Source organism: Muntiacus reevesi, chromosome 3 (assembly GCF_963930625.1).
Source record: "Muntiacus reevesi chromosome 3, mMunRee1.1, whole genome shotgun sequence".
Taxonomy (NCBI): domain Eukaryota; kingdom Metazoa; phylum Chordata; class Mammalia; order Artiodactyla; family Cervidae; genus Muntiacus; species Muntiacus reevesi.
This window is the reverse complement of record NC_089251.1, coordinates 138455189-138468837: the sequence shown is the minus strand read 5'-3', so window position 1 is coordinate 138468837 and position 13649 is coordinate 138455189. Positions and strand designations below refer to the sequence as shown.

At 36.8% G+C, this 13649-nt stretch overlaps 1 protein-coding gene across 3 annotated transcripts in view; it reads left to right on the top strand.

The window, feature by feature from the left end:
* UNC80 (unc-80 homolog, NALCN channel complex subunit) overlaps positions 1 to 13649 on the top strand; it is a 221106-nt gene that overhangs the window by 29074 nt on the left and 178383 nt on the right. For all 3 annotated transcript variants that reach the window (XM_065927674.1, XM_065927672.1, XM_065927673.1), the window contains exons 8-10: positions 9192 to 9453; positions 10445 to 10579; positions 12571 to 12787. In XM_065927674.1, coding sequence (XP_065783746.1) covers positions 9192 to 9453; positions 10445 to 10579; positions 12571 to 12787 — 614 coding nt within the window. The remainder of the gene's footprint in view (positions 1 to 9191; positions 9454 to 10444; positions 10580 to 12570; positions 12788 to 13649) is intronic.

Sequence of the window (13649 nt, the reverse complement as noted above, 5' to 3'; positions counted from 1 at the left end):
ACATCGAGTTAATTTCTGCTTCATTAAGTACTGCACGGGGTCAGGACTAATTTCCACAGTTCTCTGCCTCCATAGATTATCTATTATTTCTAAAGTGTTTTGCTGCTTCAGATGCACTCTACTTGCATCTCCCAACACTAATTAATAATAACTTGCTTTCCTTAAAGCCATAGTTGCTTGGAAAATATACTAAGACAATTCCTATCTTTTTTTGATACCCTTTTTTGTCATAATGTATTCTATGCATATCAAAGAAGTATATGCTTATTATGGAAAAAGTTTTAAGGTATCAAATATTTTTTAAAAATTGAAAATCATCCATGAGCTTATCAGGTAGATATAAGCATTATAAGCATTATTTTTTTGTATATATACTCCTCTTCATTACTTTTGCATATAACATTTAGAATAAAACTGATATTCATCCTTTTAGAAAGTTTTCATTTTTTTCCTACAAAATAACTTACAGAATCATAGAATATTAAGGTTGGAAAGAACTCTTCTATCATATTATATAGTGAGCTACTTTCATATCATCTTGACTCAAGTGAGTTTCTTTCTCGCATTTAATTAGGTAAACAGTTAATTATAATTAGTTAATTACAATAACTTTTATTGGTTATTTAGTGACAAGTTGATTGTCTGATACTTCTGACCTAAGTGAAAAATTATTGTTTATTCTTGCCCTTTGTTAATTATTCACCCCAGTGTAACTCACACTTTAAGCCACATAAACTAGTACTTGAGTAACATTTAAAATTGAGGTACTTCATGTTATAATATTTGCTATAGAAAGAGCTGTTAATATCATTTTTGTTTCAAATAGAGTTTCTTTAAATATTAGGCAATTGAAATGTGAATTTACTTAGTAAATTTTGATTGCCTAAGTTACAGACTCATTTTTAGTCTCTGAGTGCAGCTCTTTATCGGTGGGAGTTTTACTGTTATATGTCTGATTATCAGTTGACCTTATCTGTTAGAAAGTAGTTAATGACTATGAGATTCAACTGTACATTAGTAATTACTTTCAGTCAAATAAACTTTGTGTGTAGACATAAATATAATCATCTGGCACCCTCAGGGAGACAAAACTGTCAACATATCATTCCAGTTAGTGCTTCCATGTAGGAATTGTTTTGGATGTTGGCTTACAAGTACAAAAGTCATGCATTATTTGTTTCTCAAGGGCAATTGTCCTCCAATCTTATTAAAATTATTTAAGAATTACCTGGAGAAATTAGGAGTATAGGATGAACAGATATAAACTGCTATATGTAAAATAGACAAGCAACAAGGATTTCTTGTATAACACAGGGAATTGTATTTAACATCTTGTAATAATCTATAATAGAAAACTGAATCATTTTGCTGTGCACTTGAATCTAACATTTTAAATCAAGTATATTTCAATAAGGAAAAAAAGATTACCTGGAGATATAAAGACTCCTATGTCGTACTGCCAGCAACAGTGGCTTAGTAAGTTTGGGATAAGACTTGGGAGTTTTTCATTTTTACTAACTCCCCTTCTCCCTACCCCCCTCTTTGAGGGGCAAAGGGGCAGAGCAGCTGTGGGGAACTCTGTGGAGGGTGATTAATAAGATCTGTGACCTTCTATGACAGCCATAAGCAGATCTCTGGGAGGGAGGAGTCTGGGGAAGGAATCGGTGTCCTTTTCCCTTCCCACATCCTGTGGGAGCCTCCTTCTGCAGAATTCATCCTGGAGCCAAAAGCCTGGGAGCCTCCTGTACAGTCTGTACAGACCAATCTTTCCAGACATGGAGGTGGAGAAAGGAGGAGAGTGGATGGGGTCAGGGAGCAGGGGTTGGAGGCAAATAAGAGATATACTGCCTCCCAAATTACATATATAAATATTTACATTATATATTCATTATATATTTATATTTTATATATAATGTATATACAGAGTTCTGTATAAAAATGTGTATATCATACAAAATATATATAGTATATATATGAATAGACTTTCTGTATACATAAGTAGTGGATTTTTAGTCCATATTGAGAAAGTTCAGGGTCTTAGTTGGCTGAAATTCTCTAAAAACAGAGAAAAGTACACAACACTGAAGTGGTTAGCTTCATGTATTTTCCCAGGTGAATACGCTAGAGTAATTAGCACCCAGATAAAACAGAACATTACAAGCACCCCAATCTGATAGATCATGTAACACCTAATTCATGTTTGTTAAATGTATATACTACCAGCATTTATTTGCCCATTCTCCTTTGGCTGACTTTGAAAATGTTCTGTAGTTTTTTATTGTAACAAAATTGCTGCAACAAACATTCTTATGCATATCTTCCTGTGTACATGAGCAAGAATTTTTCTAAGGTAGAATTTCTGGATCATAAGGTAGGGACTAAAGTCGACTCACTTCAGTTCAGTTCAGTTCAGTCTCTCAGTCATGTCCGACACTTTGCGACCCCATGAATCACAGCACGCCAGGTCTCCCTGTCCATCACCAACTCCCGGAGTTTACTCAAACTCATGTCCATCAAGTCGGTGATGCTGTCCAACCATCTCATCCTCTGTCATCCCCTTCTCCTCCTGCCCCCCAATCCCTCCCAGCATCAGGGTCTCTTCTAATGAGTCAACCCTTCACATAAGGTGGCCAAAGTATTGGAGTTTCAGCTTCAGCATCAGTCCCTCCAATGAACACCCAGGACTGATCTCCTTTAGGATGGACTGGTTGGATCTCCTTGCAGTCCAAGGGACTCTCAAGAGTCTTCTCCAACACCACAGTTCAAAAGCATCAATTCTTCTGCACTCAGCTTTCTTCACCATCCAACTCTCACATCCATACATGACCACTGGAAAAACCATGGCCTTGACTAGATACTGCCAAGCTGCACCCTGAGAGAATCTGCCAGCAGTGTATGAGTATTCCCAAGTATTTTTACCCTCAGTAATACTCATGTCTTCAGTTTTCTGTAGTCTCACAGATCTGTTGAGTGTGAAGTGGTATCCCATTGTGGTCTAAGTCTACATTTTCCTGACTATTCACAAAGTGAAGTCTCTCTTATGTTTATTCCCTCTTTATGTTTTCTTTCTGGTGAAATTTCCTTCCATACCCTTTGCCCCATTTGAGCTATTTGTCTTCTTTCTGTCTTAAAAGCATTCTTTATTAGGAAGAAGACTAATCCTTTGCAGGCTAAATACATCGCAATTATGTTTTACATTTAGTAAACTTTTCAGTTTGTTTATGTTTTTAATAGAGGCTTCACATTTGAAATAGTCAGATTTATCAGTCCTCTCTTAAAATAGTTGGGGATGTTATCTTCTTTAAGAATCCTTTCACCCATACTCACTTACGTCCAACGCTGTGACTCCCCACTGACTGTACCCCTCCAGGCTCCTCTGCCCATGGGGCTTCCCAGGCAAGAATACTGGCGTGGGTGGCCATTGCTTTCTCCAGGAGTTCTTCCTGACCCGCGGATAGAAGCCATGTCTCCTGCATTGGCAGACAGATTCTTTAACACTGAGCCACCCGGCCCCTGGGATCCTGTCATACTAGGTCATAAATATTCTTAGTGTCTGTTTTGGCTTTTCAAAGTCTCTAGTTCATCTAAAGTTGCCTTTTTCTTTTTTTTGATACATGATGGTATGAAATAAGGATTTTGTTCTACCACATAAATAACTCAATTTTTCTCTCACCATTTCTTGGATGGTTATTTTCCTGCAAATGTGTAACTTTATTGAGTATTAGGGTCAGTGTACACATATGTGAGAGTATAATTTTGGTTCTCCATTCTATTGCATCTCCCTGTTTGCCTGATTCTGCCAATGTACTATTGTCTTGTTATTATACTTGTTTCTGATTTTTGTTATTGATTTTAATAAGTTAATAATAAGTTTTATAAAAGGTTTTCTATATCTACTAAGAAAATCATGTGGGTATGTTCTCTTATAATTTTTTTTAGGTAGTAAATTACTTTAATAGACTTTCTAATAGTAAGCCATCCTTAAATTCCTGGGGAAAAACCAACTTGTGCATTGCTGGATAGAGTTTGTTAATATTTTGTTATTTTTACATCCATGCTCATAAATATGCCTTGTAGTTTTCCTCTCCTGACTGTTCTTGTCTGATTTCAGTAGCAAATTTACAATAGTGTCATGAACACCCCTTCTTTTTCTGTCTTTGGAACACTTTGTATAAAACTAGAAATTTCCTTTTCCTTAATGTTTAATGAAATTTGATTGTAAACTTTCTGGACTTGATACATTTTTTAAATAAATTTTATTTACCACAATTTCCTTTTTAAAGGTGGTGGGCTTATTTAGGTTTTAATTTCTTCTTGACTCAGTGCAGTTGGATAAATATGTGTTCATCTGGGTATTCAAACCTTTAATCCCATTAATCATAGTGTTTCCCTCTATTTCTGAAACCATCACCATATCTAGTTATGTCTGCTTTTTCAATGATTGTATCTTGATCACACCTTTTATTGTATTTCTTGATTAATTTTTATTAGTTTTGTCAAAAAATAACATTTGATTTTGTTAATCCTATTTTCCTTTGTTTACTATTTTATTAGTATATGCTCCTCTTTTACTTTCCTGTCTTCTGTACTGTTGGGGATTTATTACTCTTTTTTTTTTTTTTTTAACTTATTGAAGTATTAGCTTGGCCAAGAATTTCATTCAGATTTTTCTATTCCATCTTAGGGAAAAACCTGAACAAACATTTTGGCCAATGCAGTGGATACTTACTCATTATTTTTTACTTCCTTATGGTTCCTTTAAACTGTAATAGTCTTGTAATACTCTAAATGTTCTTTTCATTCCACTTTATCTGTATTTCACAAGTTTTCATATGTGGAATCATTATCATTCCATGTAATATTTTAAAAATTCTCATTGCAGCTTTTTATTTGACCCATGAGTTATTTCAAAGTGTGTTTCTAAATTGGCTAACTGATTAGAGCTTTATCTTTTTGCTGTTAATTTCTACAGGAACTCAACTATGGCTAGAGTACTAGGTTTATGTGAGATGTTGAATTTTCCATTTCTTTTGAGACTTAATTTGTAAACATTTCAAGGTACAAGAAAACCAATGTTAAGTGTAGTATTCAGATCACTTATGGTCTTCAGTTCAGTTCAATTCAGTTGCTCAGTCATGTCCGACTCTTTGCGACCCCATGGACTGCAGCACACCAGACTTCCCTGTCTACCACCAACTCCCAAAGCTTGCTCAAACACATGTCCATCAAGTCAGTGATGACATCCAATTGAAAGGTTGTTGCTGAGCCATGAAAGATGCCGGGATTCTTGGCCTCCAGAGGAGAAAATTCAATCCAGGGTCAGTGATGAGGCTTGATTGCTCAGAGCTTTTGTGTAATAAAGTTTTATTAAAATATAAAAGAGATAGACAAAGTTTCTGACATCAGAAAGGGGCAGAAAGAGTGCTCCCCTGTTAGCCTTTAACAGTATGTTATATACCTATCAGCATGCTGTTAATTAGAGAAAGGAAATGTCTCAAAACTTAGAGTGGCACCGCGCCCCTCACCCACATGCATTTTGATTGGCACAAGGTGAGTCATCCCAGGCCATGAATCTTGAAGAACGGCAGGTTTCCAAGTAAATATATAGTTTTGTTAACATAGATTAAGAGAACAATGTATGACTAAAACATACTGGTTTGTTGAGCCCTTATCAGTTCTGAGTCTTATGGGGAACCCACTTGAAGAAAGACTGAGTCTAGGGTAAATGCATAGTTCATTAACATAGCTTAAGAAAAACACTTCTTTTAAAAAAAAAATGCATTGGTTAGCTCAAGTTTTGAGAAAAGTTAAGGTCAGGTGGAACCTGGTGTTGTCATGGCAACACAGAATTTTAAGAGAAAGCTCCTTTTAATTTTGCATAGAGAAGGGAAAAAAATCTGACACTTGTATTTTGTTTCCTCTTGCCACTTAAGAGACAGAGAAAAAATGTCTGACACTTGCAGTGTATTTCCTCTGTTTGGAGACCCCTAGCCTTCCTGCCTGTTACCCTCTCACAACCATCTCATCCTCTGTTGTCCCCTTCTCCTCCTGCCATCAATCTTTCCCAGCATCAGAGTCTTTTCCAGAGAGTTGTTTCTTTGCATCAGGTGACCAACGGGTTGGAGTTTCAGCTTCAGCATCAGTCCTTCCAATGAATATTCGGGACTGATTTCCTTTAGGATGGACTGGTTCGATCTCCTTCTAGTCCAAGGGACTTGCAAGAGTCTTCTCCAACACCACAGTTCAAAAGCATCAATTCCTCAGTGCTCAGCTTTCTTTATACTCCAACTCTCACATCCATACATGACTACTGGAAAATCCATAGCTTTGACTAGGCGGACCTTTGTTGGCAAAGTAATGTCTCTGCTTTTTAATATGCTGTCTAGATTGGTCATAGCTTTTCTTCCAAGGAGCAAGTGTCTTTTAATTTCATGGCTTCTGTCACCATCTGCAGTAACTTACTTATAGTCTTACTCATCTCTGTATGCTTGATCTGCTATTTGCTTGAAAAATGTGTGTGTGAAAATACCACTATTATTGTTTGTTTATTTTCCCCTTGCATGTCTCTTAGCTTTTGCTTTAAGTGTTTGGTAACATTCTTATTAGGTATATACATGTTAAGAATTAGCATAGCTTCTTGGCTTAGTTTTCCTTTTAACATTATGGTAACCATCTTTATACCTAATAATACTATGGTAGGAAAGGGGACCCTTTCCAAAACTGGGCTCTTGTCTAGCACTCAGAAATGAATTGTCTGAGGAGACACATGTGCTGACAAAGCAGGAGATTTTTTTGGGAAAGGGCGCCCGGGTGGAGGGAAGGAGGCTAAGGGAACCCAGGAGAACAGCTCTGTCACATGGCTTGCAGTCTTGGGTTTTATGGTGATGGGATTAATTTCTGGTTTGTCTTTAGCCAATCATTCTGACTCAGAGTTCTTCCTGGTGGTGCACGCCTTGTTCAGTCAAAATGGATGTCAGAGAGAAGGATTCTGGGAGGAGGTCGGACATGTGGTGTCTCCTTTTGACCTTTCCGGAACTCTTCCGGTTGGTGGAGGCATATTAGTTCCCTATTCCTTAGCAGGACCTCCTGTCATAAAACAACTCACGCAAATGGTTGCTATGGTGCCTGGCCAGGGTGGGTGGTTTCAATCAGTGTGCTTCCCCTAACAATACTTTCTACCCCAAAGTTTTTTTTTTTATTATTGTTACACCAACTTCCTTTCAATTATATTTACGTATCTATACCTATTCTCTCCCTTCCTAACTTTCTGTGTCCTCAAATATTAGGATTTTATTTCTTAATTAAAATGTGACTAAACCTTGTTTTGTAAATCCACTGTAAACATTCTTGTCTTTTATCCCATTAATGTATTCAGTATTCATTTTGATAACTGACATTTTGGATTTATATTTTCCATTTTATTTTATTTTATACTTTTTATATACTTCTGTATTTTATGTTTATGTTTTTCCTTCTCTGTCAACTGATTGTATTTTCTCTAATCTCCTTGTTTCTTCTTTTGGAAGGAGTTTTCTATTATATGGCTACTACTGAAAGTATAACATGGATTCTTATCTATTCAAAGTCAGAATTAAATGAAATCCCAATGTTACAGCTCCAGTCACTCTGTGCCTTATTATATACTGTCATATACACTTGTGAAAACATCACCATAATCAAGATAATGAACATACCCATCACCCTTTAAAATGTCCTTGTGCCCATTGCAATTTTCCCGCTCCTGAACCCCACTCTTTCTTCATTTTCAGGCAGCCACTGATCTTCTTTCTGTAACAGTAGGTTAGTTTGCAATTTTCCAGAATTTCGTATAAGTGAAAACATACTCTTTTTACCCAGCACAATTATTGAATATAATACTTTTCTCCTTTTTATTGCTAAGTAATATTCTGTCATATGAATATATCACAATTTGTTTATTCACTCACCTGTTGATATACATTTGTATTGTTTTAAATTCAGAACCATTACATTCTTATAAAGTTCTTTTCCACTCCATGTCAGTTAAAAAAAAAATAGCCAAATTTTTTTCTAGTACTTTTATGGCTTTATATTTCTGCATTTAAATTTTAATCTATCTTGATTTTATTTGGTGAATAAAATATATTAATTTAAGATAGGCTAAATTAAATTTTTCCTGAGGAGTAAGTCAATTATGCCACTATTATTTATTGACTAGTATATTCTTTGAAGTAATTTGATTCTTGATCTTTATGTATATATTAAATATTTGCAAATACTTGAATCTTTTGTAGCTCATATTTTATACTACTGAACTCTTGTTTAAACCCTTTACTAAATATTGTTGTAAAACACAGATTAATATCTTGTAATTCATACTCTTTACATTTTTTGTTAAACCTTTCTTGGTTACTCCCAATTTTTTTTCATCCATTCAATTAATTTCTTTGGAAATTTCATTGGAATTTGTGATATTGTGATTTATAAAAAGAAACATATAATATTTTGTCTTCATCCTTGTTTCTGGCACAAAGTCCCCATAATCCTTAGGGTATCCTAAGTGATGAGTGGAACAACTATCTTTTACTATGTTAATAAGGAGACTTTTGGACAGCGTGTAAGTTTAAGGGCTTTTGTTTGTTTACTTCTTTACAGTTTCCTTGGCTCCTTTACATAATATTATCAAATTTAAATTTAAAAATCCTTATGAAGTACACATAAGGATTATTCCCATTTCTATCAAGGTACAAGTCAACCTAATGACTTAGTATAAAAGAAACATCATGATATGAACCTCATCAGTTTCTATAGACCCTCATCATTGTCCACCACCACCCAAATTACTAACTGTACCAACTACTCAAGTCTCCTCCACCTGTTTGAAATTCATGACTTCTTTTTAAACTCCATTCCTTCACAGGCACTGTTTCCTCTGACTGAAATGCTGACCCACTCTCCTGACCAATCCTCCATTTTGCCTGGATAACTGCTACCTGACCTTCAAAACTCTCTCCAGTGTCTCTGCTTCTAGGTAGTATCTAGCAGAAGTAGAATGAGTGGGACCATTTAGGAGGATGGTAGGATGAAACAGACAAGCGACAAGTAAATGAGTAAATGAGCCAATGAGAAAAGCGGAGCTATAAGCCATGTTTGGCCACCCCTTGGAATGTATGACTTCTGATATAACCATGTGCTTTCTGCCTTTGGAACAGGGTCTCTCTCGTGATACCTCCATGCCAAAGGTCCCGCTATGCCACCTACTTTGATGTTGCTGTTCTTCGCTGCCTACTCCAGCCACACTGGTCTGAGGAAGGCACTCAGTGGTCTCTGATGTACTATCTACAAAGACTGAGACACATGTTGGAAGAGAAGCCAGAAAAGCCCCCAGAGCCAGATATTCCTCTCCTGCCCAGACCCAGGAGTAGCTCCATGGTGGCAGCAGCTCCCTCACTAGTGAACACACATAAAACCCAAGTAAGAGCATCTCGGGTCCACTGCTTTTTCAACAAACAACTTTGCCATAACAGAGTCTTTTTTCTTCTGTGTATCCAGCTCTTATTTATCCCATTGCTGACTGATTGGTGGGTTACTCTGATACTATTATCCTTTCCTTTCCATCTTTTACTACTGGACCATTTTGCTGCTCTGTTTTGCAAAATTCCATTTTGCATTTAATTGACCATCCAAAGAAGTGTTTTCTAAATGCCTCTTACACACACTAATCTAGAGTAAACTTCTGTTGCTCCATAATAATGGAAAATGGGTCTTCTGGCTAATCAAAGTGCTAGTTAATAAAGAGTTTTTGTATGTAACTGTCAATTACCAATATTATAAAGTGCATGACTCTGGTGTTTTACTGAATATGATTTAACTTCCTTTGCATAGCTCAAAATTTTCCTGTGCCTCAATGTCATCTTTCACAATACTGGTTTTTGATATATAGTCTTGCTCTTTATTATAGATGTTTGAAGGAATAAACTGAATATGTACTGATGACATCCCCATGAAAATCACTTTTTGATAAATGAAAGTACTAATAGCAGCTTAAACACTTGTTCTCTTTTTCAGCATGTTAAATATGTAAATTATGATCTGCAATGTGTTGCAGTTGTTTGAGTTTATTGAAATGTGAATTGGCTGTATCTGAAATGTCTGCATATTCTGAAAATAAACAAGAGTGATATCAGAATGAAAAGGAAATATGTTCTGTTTTAGTAATAGATGGTTCTGCCCAAAGTGAATATCTCGCTTAGTGAATCACTAAATGGAAAAACACATTTTTAAAATAGAAAAAGAAATACCTACCCCCTTCTTATTTTCTTGGCTTTCCTAAATCTGGAACTTTGTGGCCTCACTGTTGAAATCTCCAAAGAGAAGTTACAATTAATATGAAATATATCTCTATTGTAATATGTAATATATCTCTAAATCCTTGACCATTAATCTATTTTTATTGTCTATTAAGGATCTCACCATGAAGTGTAATGAAGAGGAGAAATCTCTCAGTCCTGAAGCCTTTTCCAAGGTTTCATTGACGAATCTACGCAGGTCTGCCATCCCAGATCTTTCTTCAGATCTTGGCATGAACATTTTTAAGAAGGTGAGTAGAACCACTTAAAAAAAAAACCAAACAGCTACAAAAAAACAGCAGGGCATGAAATGCTTCTGACTGTGCTGCCGAGGCAGGTGGGTTGAGGAAGGGAGCTCAGAGTAGAGGCCCGCTCCCAGCTATAGCACTGACTTGCGGCGTGACCTTGGGCAGCATGACCTTTCACATTCTCTCCCTGTGCAGGAGTGCGTCCCATTTTCCACATTATGTGGGGTTGTTAGGAGCTCAATCCTGATATGTGTAAAGTGCTTCTAGTAGTGTGGTCATGGAGATAGTTGTGGTAGCAGTGATGGTATCACTCGTCTGTATAGCTCATCTCATTCTACCAAGCACTTCATATAAATAATTCTTATATAATCCAGTGAGACCTTTATTCTCCACAATTTGCGCCTACAAATCTGAGTCTTTTTGCAGTTCTTAGAGTAATGGGATCATCATAGAACACTCATTCTTGAAGTCATTTCCATTTTTAAGGCAATAGAAAAACCAAGCTTTGTGATAATGTAGTAAATCCTTATAACTGACCACTAGCTTTACTACGGTCACTTCTGTTTGTGAGTGACAGTGTAGGTTTCCATTCAGCAAACATTTATTGCACATTCACAAGAATCTAGAACACTAAAACTGGGAAATTAAAGGTGAGTCTTTGTGTAAATAAACTGACTTGGGAATCAGTTGATTGGTTCAAATTCCACTTCTACCATTTTCTACCCATGTGATACTGGCCAAATGATACTGGTTTCTTCACTTATAAATGGGTACATAATATACTTACCTCAAAAGGTTATGATAATTGAGATAATGTGGGTAGAGTCTTATTGGGCCTCATACTTAGCAAGTACTCAATAAAGGTTAACTATTATTCTCAACAATAAAAAAGAAAAAGATTGCACCTTAGAAACTTTAGGTAGTTTTAGAAAGGTTGAGTCCAAACTCAAAACTAGGTTTTCTAACTAAATATTTCATGCTCTTGTTAATCCACTCTTTGCCTCTCTTTTTTATAAGCAAATGGAGCTAATCAAATAGAAAATAATATGTGTAAGCTGATGTATGTGTGGTGGCTTATTTTTTTCTTTTGCAAAGTGACTAGTTTGTGTCAATGAAGAACACAGAATTACCAACCTATCTATAAGCTCAGAGTTTGCTATGCAACATTGATAATGCAGTAAAAGACAAATGCTGTAGTTTTTCTAAAACTGCTAATCAGTGGGGCGGGGGGGGGGGGGGGCGTGGGGAAGAGGTTTTCAGTTCTGATTGCATATGAGAATCTCTGCAGAACTTTTAATAAATCAAGGGCCCAGGACTGACCCTGGACCTATGAAGTCACAATTGCTGAAGATTAGGCCCAGACATTAATACATTTTAAAAACTTCAAGCAATTCTAAACTCTTAGATATACTGGATCTTGAATTTCTTTGATTGATAGGAGTTATAGGGTTGTACCAATGCATATTCTGCATCTTCTTTGCCTCTCCTATGAACAGAGGTATGCATCTGAAGTCATTTGGCTGAAACAATGAATCTGTCTTGAAAAATGGAATAGAAAAAGAGTGTCTGGTCTGTGTGATGACTCAAGACTCCTATACACTAACCCAGGGTTTCTCAAGTTTTACCGAGCATCAGAATCACCTGCAGGAATTGTTAAACATTGCTGGCCCTCCCCTTTTGGCTTTCTGATCTAGAAAGATCTGCATTTCTGACAAATTCCCAGGCACTGATGCTAGTCCAGGGACCACACTTGGAGAAACATTCCTCAAGCCCAACCCGGCAGAAAAACCTGGGAAAATATGTTATCTTTTTCTTAATTTCTTTCACTCCTTTGCACATTGTGGAAATTTCTCCCATCTCTACTGGATGACATTTGGTGACTTTCTGGGTCTCCTTTTCCTGGAACATTTCCTGAATTTTACTCCAACCCTTTGGGAAGCAAATGGTAACCTCGCCTTTGCCCTATGCCTGACCTTCGTCTCTCATCCCTGTAGTTCAAGAGCCGCAAAGAAGACAGAGAGAGGAAAGGTTCCATCCCATTCCACCATACCGGGAAGAGGCGGCCTCGGAGAATGGGAGTGCCATTCCTGCTGCACGAGGATCACCTGGATGTGTCCCCAACTCGTAGCACGTTCTCCTTCGGAAGTTTCTCTGGGCTCGGAGATGACAGGCGAGGCATGGAAAAAGGAGGCTGGCAAACCACCATTTTAGGTGATCACAAGGACCTTCGAAAGTAGGGCAGAGCTGCTTTGACCTGTTTAGAAATCTGGATCTAGGGCTCCCAGGGAAATCTGTACCTTTCTTAAACAGTTCAGTCGAGAAATCTGGGCCCAAATACAGCCTCCCCAGGACCCAAATAATACTGTGTCTTTACAGACAAAGAAATGGAAATAATTGAATTATGCAAGAATCCTGTATAATTAGACAGCCCTATTTCTGATCATTCTATACAATGATTCTCTAAATTTTATTGAAGTACACTTTATATATAATATGTTGATTTCTTCTCTATAGCAAAGTGACTCAATTATATATATGTATTTATATATTTTTTCATATTCTTTTAATATTTCATATTCTTTTCACATGATATTGAATAGAGTTCCCTGTGCTATCCAGTATGACTTTGTTGTTTATTCATCCTATATATAAGTTTGCCTCTGCTAATCCCAGACTCCCATTACTTTCCTCACCTACTCTGCCTTCCTCTTGGCAACTGCAAGTCTGTTCTCAGTAGTATATCATCCTAGGCATGGAAGCATGGTCTTAGAGGGCTCTGTGCATTAACTTTGTGAATCCAAAGGCAGACTTTTCTTTCACTCAGATATTAAAAAAGAAGATGTAAAGAAAAGAAAAGGGAGCTTTTTTTTTCCTTTCTGGATGTCATATTAAGACCAGCTTAAAATCAGGAGATGACAGCTAGCGGGGGCCTAACAGATGGTTTCTGACATTTGGCTTAGATTGGGGCTGACCTTCTCACAGGCAGCTTCATCAATCATCTCAACCCTGAATGTTCCCAAGGCAGATTTCATTCCTGCTAGTCAGCTGTGCCTTGCAGACTTCCTAATATCCC